General features: G+C 41.1%; 1 protein-coding gene across 1 annotated transcript in view; it reads left to right on the forward strand.

Moving 5' to 3' along the window:
- The window catches only part of HIBADH (3-hydroxyisobutyrate dehydrogenase), a 72070-nt gene that overhangs the window by 41267 nt on the left and 17010 nt on the right, over positions 1 to 13793 (forward strand). The window contains exons 5-6 of the mRNA XM_081164884.1: positions 7777 to 7910; positions 9797 to 9873. Of these exons, the coding sequence (XP_081021010.1) occupies positions 7777 to 7910; positions 9797 to 9873 (211 nt within the window). The remainder of the gene's footprint in view (positions 1 to 7776; positions 7911 to 9796; positions 9874 to 13793) is intronic.

Raw genomic sequence — 13793 nt, forward strand, 5'->3', positions numbered from 1 at the left:
GTGCCTCTGGAATCATGCCCCAATCCCAGTTTTGGTGTATATTTTAAGAGGGACTTTTGACATTGGGGAGTGGACAGGATCTAAACACTTAAGAGAGGCATCTCATGCTAGGCAGGCAGATTTTTCCTTTGCTATGTCATTGTAATTTACACACTTGCCTGCCACTGTAGGATTGGCCTTTTTCGCCCTACCTGGTAACTTTTCAAGTGCTGTCATATTTCTTTGCTATAAGTGACCAGCATAGAGCATCATGCTTTATAAATTGCATCATGCTTTATAAATTGCATCATGCTATCCTTAATCTTGCTGGATTGGTTTTTCCTGGTGCTAGAATACCTTGTCGCTTTATATTCTTTTTTCGTAATCTTTTGGTGCCTACAGACATGCATAGGGTGTATTAACGACTTTTAAACATCTTTGTCCCTATTGGCCAAACTTTTTTTATTACATTTACTAGACTTGTTTTCTGTCTCCAGGATATATCTAACTTCCTCTGCAGTTTTACTGTTTGTTTTCTCCCACTCATGTCCATGGTCAAGTTCAAGCACTTTAATCCTTATAGCCACTCAGCACCTTCTTTTGAAGCATAAATCCTTTCATTATTGTGCTTTTCGGGTCAAGCAGTTTCCTTGAGTCTCCTGTATGAGCTGCCTTGAATGGCAAGTTTTACTTCTTAGTTTGTTTTTTTCTGGGCACACTGAAACAATGTAGGATGACTGCAAGGCAAATTCCCTGATTCTTTGAAGTGTGTCATAATTATCCCGTATTTTTTCCATTGAGTGAAAAAAGTAAATGAAACCTATGCTGATTCACATCACTATAAAAAATAATAATAATTAGTAGGCTTCTAACTGCAGCAGGAGTGTTCCTCAACCCTAAGCAGTATACTTCGTTGTTTCTGAAGCCTGCATGTGGAATGTGTACAGCTTTGGAATATTCTAGAACTCTCTTTCTCTGATTCTTCATCCTCATCCCTCTGAACAAGGGATGACAGTTGCATCTTGCGGCTACTACAAAAGCAACATCTTGGGAATCTTTTTCTTTTCCACACAGCCTTGTCAAAAGTCTATTGTTTGTGTCTCAGAATACATGGAAATGATAACTGGATTTAGAGCAGTGGACCTCAGAATCTCTACTTCAAAGACCCAACAATGAAACATTGACCTGTGGGCCATATGCAACTTATGTTTACTTCTGCTCCCAGAAACATGGTGTCTACAAAGCATCCTTAACACTGAGAAATGGATGGTTCGCAACACACAGTTTGGCCCCTAACAGGCTATAGAGTGAACAACAGCCAGAGTAGCTGACAACAAAAATGTTCCGCTTCTATAGTAAATGTTTTAGTACAACTTATTTGTAATAGAGATGTATACTGCCTCTATAATGATCAAGCTCTGACTGGAAATATTTGTAATGTGAGCTAATTTCCTGAAAGCATATGTGTGCACAAACTCTACCGTACAATTATTCTTCTGCTTATGTAATAATATTATGCAAATATTTGTGGGGGGCTTTTTGTAGGTCCCTCTGGTGACACCCTCTCAGTTTGATTTGTGTCCCCACTGGGTAGGGAGATCATTATTCTAGTGACATGAGCACAAAGAGAGGGATCTGATAATGCAATGGAAGATTATGATCTTCGAGATTAAACAAAACAAAGGAGATAAATAGGATGAGAGGCTAATCTGTTTTAATTCTGGAATGATCTTTAAAATACGCCTTTTTCAAAAAAATAGAACTGTGTGTGTGTATATATATATCTATATATGTATATGAATGAAAACAATAAAAGTGTCAGTAAGTTGTGCTTTAAAATATATCCCAGAGTAAAAAAAAAAGGCTGATGCAAAAATCTTTTCAGAAACTGAGAGCCTTTGGTGGTGGTAAGCCTGATGTTCACAAATCCTTATTAATATACAAGTATATTTTTAAATATGCTTGCATAGCACAGTTCTTTCTACTTTCTCTCCGTATGGGTAGTTCTAAAGTCAGATCAGCTCATCTTTTACGATATTCTGTTGCTCTTTCAGCAGAAGTTGGGCCATTGTGATATTTATCTGAATTCAAACAAGGCTAATTAAAAGAGCTGCTGACAGTTGTTGTGATCCGACTTTGACTGCAGCTTGATGGTCATTATGGGTAAATAATGAACCAGGTCTGCAAATGTAGCAGCTGCCAACTCGGGATAGAAGAACAGCTATTGCTACCAATTTAAAGATCTATCGACCGCTTTCTTTTCTCCCTACAGATCTTCTGCCGAAATCTAGTGTTTTCTGCTGCTGTGTTTTTGTCATTTTAGCTATTGTAAAACTACCTTATAATTTCCTCCTTAATATTTAACTTTGTCCATTGTTAGCTTTCAGAGTTAACTGTCCCAGTTAAAAGCTTACTTTGTTTCTTTTTAGGAATCAGATTCAGTTATAATTCCTTGCTATTTAAATGTTTTGCATATTTCAGTGCCATCTTTTAATTTGTGTGTTCAGCTAGCTCTCCTTTTCTTTGCTTAAACAGTCAGTAACAAAGTAATTATTTTCTAAACGTTTCCCACTGATTGTCGTACACTGAGTTGCAGTAATGAGTGGCTGTTCTTTATGATACATTCCCACAGTATTGAGACAAACCTGCTTTTTGTTTATGTTTTGTTTTGATTGCATCACTAAGGTAAGAAATAATCTGATCTGGAGCTCTGCTTGTTAGTGCTGACTGAGAAACACAGACTTGTTCATTAAGACGCACTTCTGAATACATTGTCACTTCATCATGTTTTGCCTTGTCCCATTAGCAAGCAGAAAACCTGCGCTAAAGGAAATAAAGATAGATCGTAATCGTAGATGAATCTAACTTTCTTGCAGAATCCCCCATTATAAATGTATCTCAGAAATGTGTAAAAGTCCCATTGTAGTTTCAGATATGTGCCTGTACTAAGAACAGCTACACAACATTTATTTCAGCTGCCATTATTAAAGGCAATGCACACTAGGTAAAATGTAGGAGTTTGCTTGTGCATAATGCAGAACCAGAAATCTTGCTGTGAGGAAATGATCCTAACGTGCCCCTAAAAGAAAAGACTTTCCTTGAGAAATAATGGTGAAAAATGGTTCATTTCAGTGTCTCTTTGTGTTTCAGAAGAAGATTAAACTTTATTTTGTTTTCTGCAGAGCCTTCTTGCTTGCTTGTTTGTGGAAATACACGTGTGTGTGTGTGTGTATGCTGCTGTTTTCCCTTCTAGGTGAAACCAGCAATATGTTAACAAGAGGTTATGTTATGCTACTTTATGTTAAACCAGATCACCCCTGAAACATGTGTAGAGCCATTCATCTGTGTCACCAAAACCCAAGAGAACAGCTGACATCGACTCTAAAACCGAAACAGTGATCACTTACAAATCAAACATGGCACGCTCTAAACCGATTGTGCACGGCAATCTTTTCTCTAGAAAGGGCAACTAATTGAACATGATAAAGTGTAAAGTTAATTAACACTCTTAAATTTGTTGATTACTTTTCACGGGATTATATTGTTCTGTTGAGTAGCAGCTTTCTGTCCCAGCTGTCGCCTTTTTAGCACGAATGTCTCTGGTAAACAATAGAGACACCATGACAAGTCGTAAATGGTCCCTGTGACAGCAGACCCTTGTGAGGCTACATCTGTAGAAAATGATTAAAACAATTGTATTTTAAAGACAGTTCACATAGCAGCCTGGTCCCCTCGGTCCTCTTCTTTATCTCATTTGATGGTAGACTGGTTAAAACATTTAAGTGCATTTTAGTAAATTAAGTGATTTACTAGTTTCAGTGGAATTAACCGTAAATGCTGTTTTAAGGTGCTGTTCTGCTGAAATGTATGCCTGTGCTAGATTCAAGGAGATTTATATCTCTTCGCACACATTTGGTTCAGTTGTAAATGGAATAAAGTTAATGTTTGCATATCATAGTTTGCAAATACATAGGAAATAATTCAATCGCTAACTTTGAACTTTAGCAACTAGCATGTTACATCTTAGTGTTTATTTGTTTTTAATATTCATTTTACAATTTGGTTTCCTTAAGCAAATGGTAAAAATATTTCTTGTGATGCAGCAGGAATTTCAAGAGAGGAAATGTTCCAGGCTTTAAAGTCACATAAGAACAATTGTCGAAAACAACGAGGTGATAGTAGCAAACTACAATGGGTACTAATCCCTTAAAATGCCTATTTGCAAAAAAAATTGGCATAAGAACCCTCCATTTTCTTGCACTTCCAGAGTGCAGGAAGAGCTTTAATTTCCTTAATAAAAAGTCAAGGATGTAAAATTGGAGAGGGTTGAAACTTTGACCTCCTTTTCCTTGGTGTTCTTGTCCAAACTACAAATTATGTTCAAAACTGTAGTGAATGGTGCAATGTGTTTGTAATGAGGTATTTGCAAAGCAAGATTGTAACTGCTAGCTATTCTCTAGGAAACAGATAAAAGGTAGAGCTTTATGCATTAATAATCTCCTTCTAAGGTAGATTCAAGATAAACATAATTAGAGACATCTGCAAATTTCTCCCAAGCCAGAGTCAAAGGAAAACTTTGGGGGCTCACCAAGCTTTCTAATAAAAGAGGTGAGATTTCAAACTCTGGAATCCTTTTCTGGGTTGCAATGGAAAGATGGACGTTGGAGGGGAGAAACCTCTCTACTTCCTTCTTCCCAGCACTGTACTTGCTGCTGCTGCCACCACCACCACCATGTTCTTTGAGTTAAAAGGAAGATGGCAAAGTATTAGGGGGTGCAGAATTCTTCCGAACCTTCAGAATAGCTTGGGAAATCTTTCTAAGCTTTTCTAGATTTAATTATTTAATTTATTCCCTTATTATTAGGTTGGAGGCAGACAAACTGTGCTGAACTTAAGTCCCACTCATTTCAACAGAAACTAAGTCATGACTAACTTGGACCACTGAGTCCCAAAAGGACACAAGGTCAACAAACTTAGTCTGGATCCAATTTATTCCCCACCCCGCCCCCCGAACTGAGAAAATTCCCTGGCTAATTCTTGAAAAGTAGCCTTGGAGAATTCTCCTGTCTCTCTACATAATCAGTTTTGTTGTTGTTTAGTCGTGTCCGACTCTTCATGACCCCATGGACCAGAGCAGGCCAGGCACTCCTGTCTTCCACTGCCTCCCACAGTTTGGTCAGACTCATGTTAGTAGCTTCGAGAAAACTGTCCAACCATCTTGTCCTCTGTCATCCCCTTCTCCTTGTGCCCTCAATCTTTCCCAGCATCAGAGTCTTTTCCAGGGAGTCTTCTCTTCTCATGAGGTGGCCAAAGTATTGGAGCCTTAGCTTCAGGATCTGTCCTTCTAGTGAGCATTCAGGGCTGATTTCCTTCAGAATGGATAGGTTTGATCTTCTTGCATTCCATGGGACTCTCAAGAGTCTCCTCCAGTACCATGGGGGCAGATCTTTTGTTCTGTCCTTAAGCAGAACCTCAGCTTGTTATGTATTTTGTTGATTTTTAAACCACTTTGAGGTTGTGGTGGTGTTGTTATTTTTTTACTATTAAGTGGTGTATGAATTTTATGAAATAAAATAAAATGAATGGAAAGGTAATGGAAAAGCACTTAGAATAGGGCCTCAGCACTAATAGGCAGTCTGTACAGCAGTGCCAAAACAGGAATGATCTGCTGGGCTTGAACATTCTGTAGCAGTTGGTGTCCTACATCAGAGTCCTACATCAAGTACTTTGCAATAATCCAAACTGCCACAGTCCATGGAGGAACGTGACTATATGCCAGGTTTCCAAAGGCAGACACCAGGGCTTATCTTCTTTCCCTAACTAGGTCGCTATACTTTCCCCAAGTATTTGGGCAAGAGAAAGAGTGACTGGCCAAGATTAACCAGCTGAAAATTATTGTTGGTATTCCGTTTACGCTTATCAGTGATTTTCTGGAGCTATTTAGCAATTTGTTAACCTGATTAGAAAGCTTGACCTGTGATGGACAGTGCTGTATTTTTGTCGGCAAATCTAGGCTTAAATTCGCTGGAGATCAGGTCAGGAGATTAGTAGCAAGGACCAAAAAAAAAAAAAAAAAAGAGAGATGTGTGATGAAACTCTTCCAAATAGTAATTTGGAAAGGCTGCCATTGGCTGTGTGGATATATCAATATGCCAAGGTGTGGCTGAAGAAACTGGAGCAGCTGCTGGTGGGTGGGCCGTGGTGCAGCGAGAGGCCCCAAATGTGGAGGCAATGCTGGACCTGCTAGTCGGCCTTGACACTGAGTGCAGTCGCAACTTGCCACTCCAGAGGGACAGGCTTGTCTCGGACTTGCTCCAGTGGAAATGGACCTCCTGTTTATTGAGAGTGGCATGGACAAGTTCCTCATCAGTGGTGCCATTGGTGGTAGGCCCAAGAGCCTACTACCTGAGGACCCCGGTGGCACTGCGATCTAAACCACTGAGCCTCTTGGGCTTGCTGATCAGAAGGTCAGTGGTTTGAATCCCCTTAACAGAGTGAGCTCCTGTTGCTCTGTCCCAGCTCCCACCAACCTAGCAGTTTGAAAGCACACCAGTGCAATTAGATAAATAGGTACCACTGCGGTGGGAAGGTAAACGGCGTTTCCATGCACTCTGGTTTCCATCACGGTGTTCCATTGCACCAGAAGTGGTTTAGTCATGCTGGTCACATGGTCCGGAAAACTCTCTGTGAATAAACACCGGCTTCCTCGGCCCGGAAATGAGTTGAGTGCCATGGCAGATGAAGCTGATTGACTGTATGGGACTGGCAGAAATGACTGGCAGAATCCGTCACCAGGGAGAAGAGTCGGCAGAAGAAGACTAGAAAAAATTTAAGGACTATCTACAAAAATACTGCAAAATTAAGGAATGTTGAATGATGTTGGATTGAACTTAAGGGGTTTCAAGCTGTAATTATGATAAAATGACTTTCTTTTTGTAAGTAAGAATTTAAAGCTACAACAATTTAAGAGGTTGAGATAAGGATTTGCTGTATAAACAACTCAAACTGGGTATACAAGAAGGGGAGGTATGAGGAGGTCAGGGAAATAAGTTACAAGAAAATAAGTTGTGAAATTTATGTGTTTTTAATATTTTTATGTTTGTTTTTTCTTTTTGTTTGTTAAAAATTGGAAACTTTAATAAATATCTTTAAAAAAAGAAAAAAAGAAAACGAGTTGAGTGCCACAACCCCATAGTTGCCTTTGACTGGACTTAACCATCCAGGGGTCCTTTACCTGAGGACCCCAGTCAATTCAACATCTGACCAAGCTGGCTTAACAATGGGCGTTAAGTGTACTTTATGTGTATTTTTATGAACTGAATAGAGACACCGAGGCTTGGAGAGTGTGTGTATGAACTTAACAATGCTTAGCTTACTTTTTGTTGCCATTTTGTTGATGTTGTTAATATTGCTTTATAGATTATAAATGCCATATGGATTTGTTAATCCTATAATATGACTTCTGCTACAATTGTGATGTTTAGCTTATTTTTCAACTGCTGTTTTCTTAATAAATTCTAAATATTTTATTGGTGGTTTGTTAACTATTTTATACGATTTATGCTGCATTTGTGATATTCTATTTTTTTTTAATGGTTTGTAAGCGGCTTTGAGGTTCATTTGAATGAAAAGCAGCATAGAAATACAGTAAATCAAGTCAGTGCCTTTGTACCTGTCACATTGAACTCCACGGCATCACTTCTGTGTCTTCACGTTCTGGCATCATTAAGTAGCTGCGAATGGAGTGACCTGAAAAGAAGCTAAACTCCCATTATGTGTTGCTGTTTTGAACTTTAGGTGTTGGAGCTGCCCGAGCAGGAAACCTTACCTTCATGGTTGGAGGAGCAGAGCAAGAGTTTGATGCTGCAAAGGAGCTGCTTACATGTATGGGTTCCAATGTGGTCTACTGTGGAGAAGTTGGAACTGGACAGGTACAGACTCAAAAAAATCCTAGACATTTCTTGCCATCTTTCCACAGACAGGCTTAGACCAGTGTTTCCCAACCGGTGTTCCGCGGCACACTAGTGTGCCGCGAGACGTTGCCTGGTGTGCCGTGGGAGGGAGGCGGGCGAGTCGGGCGGCGAGAGGCGGGGCGGCGGCGGCGAGGAGAGGCCGCCCAGCGCGGGGCTCTCGCCGTCTGCCTGCCTGGCTGCCTGCGTGGCGCTGACGTCACGGGGCTGTAACGTGCCCCACATAGGCACACGCGGGGTGGCGAGCGAGCTCCCTCCCACATCCCATCGCCGCTCGCTTCGGCCGGCCTACTGGGCTGTCGCAGGCGGAAGGCCTGCGCATGCGCGAGGTTTTCGTGCCTTCGGGATTCCCTTCACGCCTTCCTCCTCCCGGGTCCTTGAGAGCGCGGGAAGCGGCAGCGCGAGACCGGCGTTGAGCCTGGTAGGTATTGCGCTTGCCAAGGCAGTCATTTGGGAAATGAAAACTTGCAAAGCAAGCAACCAGTTCAATCTGAAGTACGTGTATGCTTAATATCCTGTATCTGAAAGCTGTTCTGCCCCCTCCCCCACACTTGGTGCCATTTTCATCTACACATGCAGCAGAGTAAGTTGACCCAGAATAGTACCAATTCAGATGGCAGATGGGAGAATGACAGTGCTGAATGCTTTCCCATGTAGAACAGTCCCTGCAAATAAAAACCTAGCATATTTGGAAGAGGGATGCTAGCCTAACCATTACCTTCTATGCTGTTCCCCAGGGTAGCTGGGGAAAATCAGCTAGATGGGCGGGCTATAAATAATAAGTTGTTGTTGTTGTTATTTCAATGTGTCCTTGATTACTAAGTTGTCATATTGCCTTTTGATCCTGTCACGTTTGTGATTATTTTTTGGGAGGCGGTGGTAGGGTTTTATGGTTTATTTGACCTTATTCGCTATATCAGGCTTCCTCAAACTCGGCCCTCCAGATGTTTTTGGCCTACAACTCCCATGATCCCTAGCTAGCAGGACCAGTGGATGCTGGGAATTGTAGTCTCAAAACATCTGGAGGGTTGAGTTTGAGGAAGCCTGCTCTATATCAATATTTAACTGGGAAATGATACAGAAGACTTTAAGATAACCAATTAAGGATGAAGATGCCTGGAATGCCTCTTAGATCAATTTATATATCACAGAATAAGCAAAGGTCTAAGTCCTGGGATGCATGCATTGGTTTACAGTGGAAGATAAGCCAAGATAAATAACTATACAACCTTTAGAAGTTGTCCGGAGGCAGCCCCTGTATAGGAACGTTTTAAATGTTTAATGTTTTATTGCGTTTTTGTAAATGAAGCCGCCCAGAGTGGCTGGGGCAAGCCAGTCAGATGGGTGGGGTACAAATATTCTTATTCTTGTTTATTATTCAGTTAACAAAGTGAGAAGCAAACATAAGAAGCCTACAAAGAACATGCCGTGATAGGTGGCGCGTAAAACAGAATATGTACCTACCATTTTTTCAGTCCATTCTGTGGCGGATTTCTGCTTACACATTCAAACCTATAAGCACATATTTGTTGCAGTTTGCTAACTATACTTTTCTGGTTGGTTATTAGACAGTGACATCAACAAATTGTCAGTAAGAACAAATATTTATACAGTTCTTTTAAAAGTGCAAATGCAGATGACTGTTAATGTCTGAGGCATACCAAATCAAATTACTGTGCAAGTGTTTCAAAAATTGTTTTGCAGCTTTTGATATCCTTGCCCCTGAAAACATGTCGCTGTCTGTTCTAGGGACTGGCTGTGGAGCAAATGCATTCATAATAGAATTTGAGTTCCTGTTGGATAGTTATCTGGATAACAGAAATTCATGGTGTTGAATTTCTTTTCAGGCTGCAAAAATCTGCAACAACATGTTATTAGCCATTAGTATGATTGGAACTGCTGAGGCCATGAATCTTGGAATCAGGTAAGTTTGCATTTTATGATATCCTTTTTATATCGGTTTGTGTTTATGTGTTTTTCTGACTGACTCTTCTATGGGAGAAGAATGATGTTTCAGAAATGTAGATTAACAGCTGTTTGCAGCATAAGTGTAGTATTTCATTATTGCAATGCCCCCCCCCCCCGGAAAAACCCCCAACCCCGACAACCTTGTTTGTTAATCTAGGCTAGGATTTCAGGAAGAAGGAACATTATTTATAAAGACCATAAAGTGAAATTACATTTTGATATTGTTATAGAGAAGCTCTTTTTCTTATTTTCAGACAAAACATGAAACAGAGAAAGAATAACGGTTGCAACTACTTGCAAAAGACAAAGGGTTTTAAAATTATTATTCACACAATTATGTGATCTGGAAGTTTGCAGTTGTGTGAACTCCCCTGTATGCAGCTCTGACATTTAGCTGCCACATTTTGAAACATCCTTTGTGGCATCATGTCCTGTATCTACTAACTGCTGAGCATGCACTTACTAAGCTGGCAAGGTTTCTGGGAAGCCCCAGACGTGGGAATTCCTGTCTTACTTTCTTTCTACTTGATCCTTGACTCTGAAAACCACAATAGATATTAAATAATAGTTGCATCCCTGTGATTGTAAACAGCAGCAAACCCAAGTTCGTTCCCAACATAGCATTAGTGTTGCTTTTGTTGCTTTTTATTACAGTGGTACCTCGGGTTACAAACACCTCGGGTTACAAACACTTTGGGTTACAGACTCCACTAACCTGGAAGTAGTACCTCGGGTTAAGAACTTTACCTCAGGATGGGAACAGAAATCGTGTGCTAGCAGTGCGGCGGCAGCAGGAGGTCCCATTAGCTAAAGTGGTACCTCAGGCTAAGAACGGTTGCAGGTTAAGAACGGACATCCGGAACGAATTAAGATTGTACAGTGGTACCGCGGTTTCAGAACATTTCAGAACTCGAACGCTGCAAACCCGGAAGTAAATACTTCCGTTTTCGAACGTGCCTCGAAAGTCAAACATCTTCTGCTGCGTGTTTCTCACTTTTCTGATTTGAATTTGCAGATTGCCCTTTGCGCCTTGGTTTTCGAACGTTTCGGAACTCAAACGGTTTTCCGGAATGGATTACGTTCGAAAACTGAGGTACCACTGTATTTATAAAATTGCCTACAGTACACTGGCTGCTGTACATTAGTCAGAGGACTAATGGTCACTGTGAAGTTGCATCCTCATGACAAGAGCAAAACAAACCTGGACCCATCCATCGGCCTGAGAAGGAGAAACTGTAGGGAAGTTGGTCTAAAGGCTGCTGAGTTGGGAGAGGGAGGGTTGCTTTATGTTACTAAAGTCGGTCACAAGCCATTTTGAGGATCAGTGGATTGACAGGTGGGTTATAAATTTTCTAAATATTCTTCCATATTCCGACACAGTAGCAAATAGCCACAATGCTTCCCTGTCTCAAATCTGCACCCACTTCTGTTTGATGTGAAAAATTGCTACTGCTCCTGTTTATTCCTTGTTTTTTAATATTTTGACAAGTGTAGATCACAGTCCATTCTAGTGGCTCCTATCTATAGAGAAGTACGGATAAGAATCTCAGTCAGTAAGAATCTTGCCTTGAGATATAGGAGTCTGTTTCTCCTTGCAGAATATCTATCTCACCACAGCATGATTGATCATGTAAAAAGTCCAGGGACAGAGGTTGTTTACATTCTAGCCATTTTCTCTAGAATTAATGCCATTCATTCACTAGTTGGAGAGTCTGGATGAAGTCATTGCCACACCATTGCAATCTAGTCTTTTCCCCTGCTGTCTTTCCCTACTTTTAAAAACCTGCTTTGACTGGACAAACTGTCCAGTATGGACTGGTTAAGTACCATTGAAACATTTCTCTGATACTGGACGTTTAATAATGTCCTGATAATTGATGGCCACAGCAATCATTCCCATAATGAATTGTTTTCTACCTATAACCTGAACAATACCATGGTTTGAGATAGTAAAAAACAAAATTAAGAAAATTATCACAAAGGTCATGCTACAAATAAGAAACATGACTTTTCTAAATAACTAAACAGCATGACATTTGTGGCCTCAGCTATTTGGAAATAACATATATTAAGATCTTGGCCATGGGCAAGATGCATTAAGGGATTTTTTATGGAGATTATAGTGTCATCTTAAGTCTCATGTGGAAACAATGCATTTTGTTTTCCTTTTTAAAAAAATCTGCATCTAATTGATTGCAGAAGTGCCTCGGTTTTGTTAAAGGGCTGTACTGTGGGAGAAGATCAGTGTGTTGGTAGATCAGTGTGGAAGTTTTAGAAAAGTAGGGACATCACTGGCACCATGAACTATGGGATGTGTAGACCTACAGCAACATACATGAGCATTAATGTAAGCTGTGAGATAACAAAAGGCTTTGAGAACAAATAACTGACCCTCCATATTCCTATGCCTTAATGCAGGCATAGGCAAACTCAGCCCTCCAGATGTTTTGGGACTACAATTCCCATCATCCCTAACCACTGGTCCTGTTAGCTAGGGATTATGGGAGTTGTGGTCCCAAAGCATCTGGAGGGCCGAGTTTGCCTATGCATGCCTTAATGCAAAGAAGGCAACTGGATGTCATCCTTGACTCCTCTCATCCTTGGCTACCATGCTGGCAAGGGTTGGTGGGAGAACACCTGGAGAACACTATGTTAGCTATTTCTGCATCAGTGTATGGAATGCCCCACTCCAAGAATGAGCTTCCTCCCTCTTCTGTGAAGCATATTCTCTATGACTAGGCTAGAAACTGACCGATGGGACATTCTGTTGACTTTTCTCATTGTCTTCTGCTATCTTGGCTCATTTAAAATGTGACGTCCTGAAATATATGCTAAAAAACACTTTGATAAAAAACCTCACACACCATGAAAAGGAGGCTAGCAATTAGACTACAAGTAAGGTATTGCTAATTCAGCACTCAGGAAATATAATTGCTCAGTTTGCGTACTTTAGCTGAATCAAAAGTGTGGAGAACACTGCCACCACTGAAACTATGTCCAAGCTCTGCTGTTACATCGTCTTCCGCCTGAGCCCTGCATGGAGCTGTCCAGGGTGCCGCTGAAGCCTCACCTGGAACATGCTGGGTCCATGGCTCAAAACAGAACAATGGTTTTCCATTGTCCACCACCGCACAATTTTGTCAGTCAGTGTTCAGTGTCAGCATGCTCAGTTTTCATTGGACTTTTTTGTTTTGTTTTGTTTTGTTTTGTTTTGTGGGAGCGAGGTTTCCAAAGGGAGAGTTGGGAGATGTTGGGTAAGTACAATGGGTGCCCAGCTCAAGCTACAACAAGATGTTTCATTTCTCCCTTGATTTCTATAGCAAGCTGTCACTTCCATTACAGTGGTACCTCGGGTTACAGACACTTCAGGTTAGAGACTCCACTAACCCAGAAATAGTACCTCAGGTTAAGAACTTTGCTTCAGGATGAGAACAGAAATCGCACGGCGGCAGCGGGAGGCCCATTAGCTAAAGTGGTACCTCAGGTTAAGAACAGTTTCAGGTTAAGAACGGACCTCCGGAACTAATTAAGTTCTTAATCTGAGGTACCACTGTACTTCTCAATGTGGACCAGGAAAAGGCCTGTACAGACAGTGGAATGGTTCTCTCTACCCTTTTTATATCTATTTCACTTCTCCATCCTCTGTTCCCAAGTTACTCCATCCCATTCCTCCTCTCACCAGTGTGGTGTAGTGGTTAAGAGTGGTAGACTCGTAATCTGGTGAACTGGGTTCGCTTCCCCGCTCCTCCACATGCAGCTGCTGGGTGACCTTGGGCTAGTCACACTTCTCTGAAGTCGCTCAGCCTCACCTCACAGAGTGTTTGTTGTGGGGGAGGAAGGGAAAGGAGAATGTTAGCCGCTTTGAGACTCCTTCGG

This window comes from Podarcis bocagei, assembly GCF_964188305.1.
Source record: "Podarcis bocagei genome assembly, chromosome: 12".
Classification (NCBI taxonomy): domain Eukaryota; kingdom Metazoa; phylum Chordata; class Lepidosauria; order Squamata; family Lacertidae; genus Podarcis; species Podarcis bocagei.